The sequence below is a fragment of the Borostomias antarcticus genome (genome assembly GCF_949987555.1).
Source record: "Borostomias antarcticus genome assembly, chromosome: 4".
Lineage (NCBI taxonomy): Eukaryota > Metazoa > Chordata > Actinopteri > Stomiiformes > Stomiidae > Borostomias > Borostomias antarcticus.
In genome coordinates, this window is record NC_140237.1 from 20,444,635 (window position 1) to 20,454,634 (window position 10,000).

Sequence of the window (10,000 nt, forward strand, 5' to 3'; positions counted from 1 at the left end):
GGAGGGGGTGTAGGGGTGGCATGGCTTGGAGGTAGGAGGGAGCTGTTCCTTTCATTGCCCTGTAGGCTAGTACCAGAGTTTTAAACTGGATGCAAGCTGCTACAGAGAGCCAGGGTAGTGAACGGAAAAGGGAAGTTGTGTGGGAGAACTTGGGGTAGTTGAGGGAGAAAGGAGTAGGGCGTGGGGGTTGGTGTAGCGAAGAGAACAATTTAAAGAGTTTTTTTTTTTACGATTGGAAGCAGAGGTTCGAATTTTAGAGCGGAAGAAAGCAGCTTTAGCAGGGATAGGGCGGAGGAGAAAGTGTAAAAAAGAGATGAGGAACAGCAAGTTCCACCCCCACCAATTACTGTTGTTATGCCCCACAAGCCTTTAGGCAAGTTAATAAAATGTCCACTGAACAGCATATAGCCTACCTGATGATCCTCTCAAGGATTCCTGACAATATTGCTGTATGTTATTTGCCAAATGTCACTACTGTACTTCGTCTAAGAGAGTTCTACAGATAGGCCTGAACTATTTTACACAAGTATCCATGAGATTTGGATTTCGGACAGAGCAGACAACATACAAGTTGATGCTAGGTGTTGGCAATCTATGCGGAAGGCACAGACACCCCACGCCTCAGTGGAGGGAGGTGTGGAGTATCATACAGCTTATACAGTTTTCTTATAACATTATGGTACAGGCTGGTTTTCTGTATGTTTTAAGAACCATTTTCTTCAAAGTAATGTCTAATCTATGAACACAACACGGGACAAACTTTGTTTGTGGGACATCAGAGGCGTGGTCTTAAGAAATCAAGCGACCTTATTGGTTATTATTCTCTGCGTGATTGATAGGTCAGAAAGGTCTATTGAGGAGGAGGAGGTTTTGCTTAAAAGCACAGTGTTGACAAGTGGCTCAATTAGTTAGGTTGAAAAGAACCAGGCTGAGGCAGTGTGTATTGGCTGGAAGAGGAAGGTAGACCAGTTGTATTAAACAGCCAGATTGAAATGTCAACTGGCACATGATTGTTTGACTTTGGGAAAGAGATGGAAGGCAATTAAAGTGACGCATTTTGCTGTGTGTGTGTGTGTGTGTGTGTGTGTGTGTGTGTGTGTGTGTGTGTGTGTGTGTGTGTGTGTGTGCGCGCGGGTGTGTGAGTATATGTGTGTGTGTGTGTGTGTGTGTTTTTATGACTTTAATTTGCATATTTATAGATTTATCTGGAAGGGGAATTCTCGCTGCAGTATATCGAAGGCAAATTAACTTGCTGCTGTTTTGGGGAAAGCGATCTGTTTCACTTCAGTGGTTCATGCAAATTATACCCGGGTGCTGGTGCAGGATGAACACTGCCATGTATTATTGTGGATCAAATAAAATACACATCTCCAATGCTTAGTTTCTAGAGAGGGAGAGAGGGAATTGCCAGGCAAAGACATTCCTCAACCTCCATTGATTAAAAGCTGTGAACAGTAACAGTATATTTACCACAGGCTCCCCTTCAATCTATGCAATGAGACGGCATGTTTGCTCAGCCCAGGAATTATGAATGTTCCGGTATGTAAACAACGTGTCAGCGTACGCCGGAAGGGGATGACGCTATTTCATGATACTTGAGCTGGGACTTCGGTGACTCAGCCCCAAAAAAAGGTTCCCTCGTTATGAGACGGCGACAGTCCAAAACGGGATGTCGAAGAACGAGCGGCCCTGAGGTGAGAATGATACTCTATAGTCTCTGCCCCACTGTATAAATGTCAGCGAAATGAATCATCATCCTCCTGCTGCATTGAGAGAAATGACAGCCTTTACTGATCTTCAATAGGACGATCCAGCCCTGATTGAGCACGGCCGCCAAATCCCTGAGGTGCCAGTGCAGTGAGGTGAACGGTCGATTTCACCAGCCCGTATCACAGACCTCTCGTTAATGATGCTTTATTAGGGTGTGTGTGTGTGGGGGGGGGGGCATTTATTAACCCTGCAAGGTTTGTAAAGAGGACAAGGACACACACATATACACATACCCAGTAACATAATATCCCATGTTAAGAGTTATAGCTGATGTTCTACAGTGTAGTCAAGTGTATCCTTTACATCACATTACATACTGTAGCTGACATTTTTATCCAAAGTGACTTACAATAATTGCATTTAAAGTAGGAAAAGCCAGTGTACTTCTAGCATAATCTAGTGCTGAAGGCAAAGTGCAAGAATAGCAAACAAAAAATACAATAGGTACTTAAGAAGGAGGATCGTGGTAGTTCTTCTTGAAGAGGTGAGTTTTGAGCCTGTGGTGAAAGAGGGCAACTATGCTGTCCTGATGTCAGTGGGAAGTTCATTCCACCACTGCGGGGCTAGGACAGAGAAAAGCCATGACCATGTCGATCAACTGTAAGGGCCTCGGAGTGACAGGACAACCAGTTGCCCCGAGGTAGCAGAGCGTAGTGGTCGGGAGGGGGTGTAGAGTTTAACCATGGCCTAGAGGTAGGAGGGAGCTGTTCCTTTCATTGTCCTGTAGGCTAGTACCAGAGTTTTAAACTGGACGATAGCTGCTACAGGGAGCTAGTGTAGAGAACAGAGAAAGGAAGTTGAGTGGGAGAACCTGGGGTGGTTCCAGGGGTTCAATGGCTGGCGCTGGGGCCCCATCAAGGAGGGAGTTGCAGCAGTCCAGGCGGGAGATGGCAAAAGCCTGGATGAGCACGTGCATCGCATGTAGCAGCATGTATTCCCGAATAAATAGTGATGATTTAAACTGGTAATAATAGTCCGATGATCTCAAGAAAATTCCTCTTGTCAAAAGCAGAGATAAGATTCCTCGCAGTCCGAGTCGGCGTCACCACTGTGTCTTCAATGCTGATGGCCAGGTCCTGGTGCGGCCAGACCTTCCCCGGGAGGAACAGCAACTCAGTCTTGTCCAGGTTGAGCTTGAGGTGGTGTGTCGTCATCTACTCCGAGATGTCAGCCAAGCACCCAGCTACGCGTGCCTCCACTTGTGTGTCAGAAGGGGGAAATGAGAGGACCAGTTGGGTGTCATCGGCATACCAGTGATAGGAGAAGCCATGCGAGCGAATGACAGAACCCAAAGATGTAGTGTAGAGGCAAAAAAGGAGAGGACTCAGGACAGACCCTTGTGGAACCCCCATAGTCAGGCTACATGGTTCCGATATCGACCCTCTCCAGCAGATTGAAGGAGAGTGGAGGGGACAGGGTCTAGGGAGCACGTAGTGTAGCGGCTAGATGTAACAAGGTTGAGAACCTTGTTAGGGCAAAGGGGAGGAAGGTGGGGTAAAGTGGGACGTGGAGAGGAGGGGGGGAGCAGAGAAGGGAGGGTAGGAAGGTAAGGTTGGTGCATGGTTCGTCGACCGGGGGGTGGGGGAAAGAGGATCTGATATTGTTAACTTTCTTGTCAAAGAAGTTGGAGAAATCGTCAGGGAGAAGGGAGGAGTTAGGTTAGAATTGTATTGCGGAAGAAAGCAGCTTTAGCAGCAGATAGGGAGGAGGAGAATGCGGAAAGAAGAGATTGGAATTTAAGAAGGTCCCCTGGGAGTTTGCCTGAATCCAATAGCCATAGGGCAGGTGGAGTTGGCCGTGCTGGCCTGGAGGTGAGGAGACAGAGATTGTCCAGAGAAGAGAAAAGAGTAAAGAGAAGACCGGTAGCTGTATCGGATATTAGGAGAGAGAGGTATCCTGTAAAGTGCAAGCTGGTAATTTACATGGCCCACTACTACTGCTGCTGACGTCCCTGTAGTTATCACAGAGACATGGAGTAAATGGAGACATCTCAGTTTCAACAAGAGGACAGAAAATGAGGAACTCTGCAGTACACAAGGTTTTCAGTCCCAGTCCATCAACGCAAACTGTAGGCTAGCCAAAGACACACTCATAAGCATTGAGGACAACCCCCACAGACAAAATCTCTAATGATAGTCTTATGCAAATGGTGATTTTGGAGGAATGGCTCTTACTCAGACGAAAGCAGAGGTGAAAAAAAAAAGTATATATATTTTAGCCAAAATGTATTCCAGAATAAATAGTGATGATTTAAACTGATAATAATCATCAGATAATCTCAAGAAAAGTCCTCTAGTCAAAAGCAGATATAAGGTAAAAAAAAAAAATATATATAAAAAATAATTTTAATAATAATAATAATAATACATTTAAGCCGCAAGCTGCAATGATACGGGGTCCTGCAGTTATGCCACCTTCAGAACGACAGACAGGGAAGTGACTCTCCAACAGGGAGAGACTGACAGACAGGGAGAGACTGACAGACAGAGAGAGACTGACCAGACAGGGAGAGACTGACCAGACAGGGAGAGACTGACCAGACAGGGAGATACTGACCAGACAGGGAGATACTGACCAGACAGGGAGAGACTGACCAGACAGGGAGAGACTGACAGACAGGGAGAGACTGACCAGACAGGGAGAGACTGACAGACAGAGAGAGACTGACCAGACAGGGAGAGACTGACCAGACAGGGAGAGACTGACCAGACAGGGAGAGACTGACCAGACAGAGAGAGACTGACCAGACAGGGAGAGACTGACCAGACAGGGAGAGACTGACCAGACAGGGAGAGACTGACAGACAGAGAGAGACTGACAGACAGGGAGAGACTGACAGACAGGGAGAGACTGACAGACAGAGAGAGACTGACCAGACAGGGAGAGACTGACCAGACAGGGAGAGACTGACCAGACAGGGAGAGACTGACCAGACAGGGAGATACTGACCAGACAGGGAGAGACTGACCAGACAGGGAGAGACTGACAGACAGGGAGATACTGACCAGACAGGGAGAGACTGACCAGACAGGGAGATACTGACCAGACAGGGAGAGACTGACAAGACAGATGGGCTGCCCCCCCCTGGTAAATCTAGAAAGACCAGCTAATGGCCAGCCGAGGTTTGTAGCTGGTTCTCGCTGGATTTTCCAGTAGGGTAAGACAGCGCCATCTACCCTGTATTGAGGTCATTGTGTCACACATTTACCACTGGCACGGTTTTAAATACCACCCAGGCGCAGTCTGACAGACAGGGTTGGACTGACAGACAGGGGTGGACTGACAGACAGACAGGGGTGGACTGATAGACAGAAAAGGGTAGACTGACAGACAGACAGGGATGGACTGACAGACAGACAGACAGGGGTGGACTGACAGAGAGGGTTGGACTGACAGACAGAGGGGTGATGGACAGACAGGGTGGACAGACAGACAGGGGTGGACTGACAGACAGGGGGTGACAGACAGACAGGGGTGGACTGACAGACAGGGGTGGACTAACAGACAGGGGGGTGACTGACTGACTGACTGACTGACTGACTGACTGACTGACTGACTGACTGACAGAGGGTTAGACTGACAGACAGGGGGGTGACAGACAGACAGAGGGTTAGACTGACAGGCAGGGGGTGACAGACAGACAGAGGGTTAGTCTGACAGGCAGGGGGTGACAGACAGACAGAGGGTTAGACTGACAGACAAGGGGGGCAGACTGACAGTTACTGTACAGTTCTGGTACCTTTTGCGTATGTCGGAGGTGAGGTTCTTCTTGTTGGCAGTGCCGTCCTGGTGCAGGGCCTTCTCCAGGGAGAGGGGGGCATCGCGGATCGGCAAGGGCAGCACGAGGGTGTCCCCGGTGACAGGGAGGGACTCCTCGTCCCCTCCCTGCTGGCCCAGGTGCTGCTTGGCATAGTCGAACCCCTGGACGGGCTGGGCGGAAGCAGGGGGGCGTGTGGGATAGACAGAAGCAAGACTCAATCGATGGAATCGGAGGAGGGAGTGAATACTGTAGAGCAGGGGTGGCCAACCAGTCAGAGACCACAAAAATGACTGTGGTACCACCCAGAGCCCCACCATATATACCAGCGTTTCTCAACCTTTTTTTCAGTCACCGCACCCTTCATAAGTACTTAAAATCCCAAGGCACCCCAGTCTAAAATAAGAAGAAAAACATTATTGTCCATTATACATTTAAAGTTAATTTATTTAAAATTAATACATACAACAAGATATTTTCTGACATAATATATTTTGGACTGGGCTGGGTTAGGCTGGACTGGGCTGGGTTAGGCTGGGCTGGACTGGGTTAGGCTGGGCTGGGCTGGGTTAGGCTGAACTGGCCTGGGTTAGGCTGGACTGGGCTGGGTTAGGCTGGGCTGGACTGGGCTGGGTTAGAATGGACTGGACTGGACTGGACTGGACTGGACTGGACTGGACTGGACTGGACTGGACTGGACTGGGCTGGGCTGGGTTGGGCTGGACTGGGCTCGAGATTTGAGGCTTTGAAATGTCCCAATGATGTCTGGCATATCAGACAGAATGGCTTACCATTACGTTCTATGAAGAAAAAATTACTCTCCCCACTCGGGTAAAAAATGTCCTGTGTTCGTCTTCATATTTTCTTTTAGCTGCGCATTTCTTTCCAGCCATTCTTTGGTTGTGTACAGTAGCCTAGGCTACGTTAGCTTTTGTCGTAAAAGAGAATGACCCACGCAAAGCAAATTATTTTGTTTACAATAGGTGTGTTTACATGACAAATATTTTTCAATCGTTGATTTCAAGCTGATTTCAGCTTGAGCGTATACAAGGGATACAAAGTAAACTGGTTGGATGTTTACATGCGACAACGAAACAAATGTTTCGAACGCGCACGCAGCCGTGAGTGATTGCGTTACGATGGTTACAAACAGCTGATTACGGAACTGTCACGCGTGCCTTGATTAGTCAAGTCTTGAGCATGCGCAAAATGAACGCAGCATCAATCCGTTTCAAGGTAGTATACATGACGGACCAAACGGTTTCGAAAAGGTTTAAACTACCTTCTTGAAAGCGATTGGAATTTCAATCGGGTTGGGGCATTTCAGTCGGATTGAGGTGTTTATATGACATATTTTCAATCGGTTTGGTCTTCCAAACCTATTTGAAACCGATTCAAACTGTTCATGTAAACGCACCTAATAATTTTGTTACCAAGGTGATTTGCTACCTATATGATTGGTTTGAAGTGGTTCTCACGCGACTTCCTCACTAGCGAAACGAATCATGATTTTATGACAAATCTGCAATAAACTAAAATGGGCGGGAAGAAATGCACAGCGAAACTAGAGAGAGAGAAACGTTCTTATGGAATGAATGAATTTATTTTTTAATGAAAGGATGGAAGAGCCGCAAGCCAACTTTTTTGGGAGGATGGATGGAGGAGCCGCACATTGACGGGCAAAGAGCCGCATGCGGCTCGCGAGCCGCGGGTTGGCCACCCCTGCTGTAGAGCATGGGTGTCAAACTCTGGCCCGCGGGCCAAATTTGGCCCGCAGTGTAATTATATTTGGCCCGCGAGGCAATACCAAATGACTACTAGAGCTGGCCCGCCAGTATTATACAGCGCATTCACCGCTAATACTACAAATCCCATAATGCTCTGCTGTGGTTTTGGCGCGTCAATCAAGACAGGACCCAGAAACGCCCTCTCTTCTGTGACAGTAGTCATAGCAATCTCATACTACAACTGTAACCGTGTTACCCCTTCTTTAAAATGGCGAAAAGAAAGGCAGAAAACAGAAGCTTTCTGGACAGGTGGGAGGCAGAATATCTGTTTACATATGTAAAAGATAGACCTGTTTGCCTTGTTTGTGGAGCCAACGTGGCTATAACTAAGGAGTACAACATTAGACGACACTATGAAACGAAACACCACGACAAGTACAAGGACCTGGACATGATTAATTTATTATTGTTATTTTATTTTTAAATGTAATAGCCTGTGAAAAAAGTTTATTTTGATATTTAAATCAGAAGGCTGCAAATAGAAAAGAGGCATACGATTTTTATTTAAATTTTATTTTATAAATGAATAACATTGATGTGTTTTTTATTTGAAATTCGATTTTGCATGTCTGCACTATTAAGTTATATATTGTATGGTAATAAGCGTTGCTTGTTCCATATTCAATGTTAAAGCAAAACTTGTTTGGGTCCATATTAAAATATTCATTTGTTCAATGTTGGCCCGCGACTTTGTTCAAGTTTTAAATTTTGGCCCACTGTGTATTTGAGTTTGACACCCCTGCTGTAGAGTATCACATCATCTTCATAAAGAGTGACTCGCAGACTCTCTCTCACCCACACAGACACTGTGGCAGACATATCGAATTAGCTGAATTAAAGATTAAGCTTTTTAGTATCTCCCAAAGTTTTAGGGAACATTACTTTATGTATTAATGGACTACATTGGTCTGTATAAACATTACTTTCATGGAGAGGCATATGTCATCTTTGTTCTTTCTGATGTCTCTTAAAATGGCCAGGTTGGCAGTGAGGAGTAGAGATTGAGTTCTTCAGAAAAAGCTTAATATAGTCTTAAATTACACAGATACACGCACAGCAGTTTTCTGCTACACACACACACACATACACACACACACACACACACACACACACACACACACGCACACACACACACACTCACACGCTCACACACACACACACTCTCTCTCTCTCTCTCTCTCTCTTTCACACACACACACACTTACACACACACACACACACAACACACACAGACATACACACACATACTTAATCATGAAAGATTCAGAAGTGCTTTCCACACACTGTCGTAATCTGTAAGTCACACATCACTGCCCCTTTGCAAGGCATCAAGAAATCAATAAGCACTAACCTAAAGCCCCACACACACACCTACTGTACACACACACACACACACACACACACACACACACACAGACAGATACACAAAACACACACCAGGGTGTGGCTGCTTTATTCACACCAGCTGAAAGTGCTGGCTGGATGGGATTGTGCAGGTTGTTGGGGAGCAGATTCTCAGTGGAAGTGCCACGTCTGCAGACACTGAGAGCTGAGACAGGAGAGACCCGAACGCACACACAGACCTTCCACTCCATAAACCTGGCTGATAACTGCCAGGTCTACAGTACACAATTGTGTGTGTGTGTGTGTGTGTGTGTGTGTGTGTGTGTGTGTGTGTGCGTGTGTTTGTGTGTGTGTGTGTGTGTGTGTGTGTGTGCGTGCGTGTGTGTGTGTGTGTGTACGTGCCTGTGTATTTGTGTGCGTGCGTGGGTGTGCATGTGTGTGTGTGTGTGTGTGGGGGCGCGTGTGCTATTCAGTGTTTTTTTTTAGGCTGCACTAGGCTAGATTGATGGATGCAACTCCACAAACAGAGGTGTCAGAAATCACCCGTCAAAATGCGTTGTTCTGGTCGCTTGTTTTCTCCTGCTGAGTAAGACAGAGCGGAGCCCTCTGGGTGGTTCTCCCATCATCACTCAGAGCCCCAGCCGGCCTTGGGCCCTTCTATCTCAGGGCCCCTGGTGTTCACAGAATATCTCCATCAGTCAGCTCTGACGGGCTGATGGTGCAGAGATGGGGCACACACACACATTCACACACACACACACACACATACACAGCCGTGGATATCCTTTAGGTAAACAAGAAAATGGTGGTGTGAATCCATGATGTGAGTCTGTGATGTGACTGGCAGTGGATACTGTTTTCAGAATAGTTGACTGTCACACACACACACACACACATACACACGTACTGTGCTGTAGCATACACTCACACAAACACATTCATGCACGCACAGGAATACAAACAATACACACCCACACCCTGATTGTTATTCCATCTCCATACTAAGCATTCTGCTGACACCCCGACTAGGGAATTGGAGAATTTCTTCACATTCACAGTGATGAAGAAAACTCTTTAGGACTTCAAACTTGCTCTCCTCATTGCCTACTACAAAACACATTAAGCACAAATTGAACCTGGATAAATTGCTTATTCCCTGACGTGAGAACCTTACATTGATGGCAAACAGTCAAAGAAATGGAAACTGTTCACAAACCACAATGAAGCAGACTGCAGCATGTACAGGTAGAACACAAAGTAGGTCAGACAGGAGACCAGGCAGTGAACTGGAAATGACCTCTGGAGCAAACTGCATCATGGGGACTACACAGTACGGTACGCG

General features: G+C 46.7%; 1 protein-coding gene across 1 annotated transcript in view; it reads right to left on the minus strand.

Moving 5' to 3' along the window:
* kiaa1549lb (KIAA1549-like b) overlaps nt 1-10,000 on the minus strand; it is a gene marked incomplete at both ends in the record, with an annotated part of 39,978 nt that overhangs the window by 14,471 nt on the left and 15,507 nt on the right. The window contains one exon of the mRNA XM_084437371.1: nt 5,510-5,700. Coding sequence (XP_084293497.1) covers nt 5,510-5,700 — 191 coding nt within the window. The remainder of the gene's footprint in view (nt 1-5,509; nt 5,701-10,000) is intronic.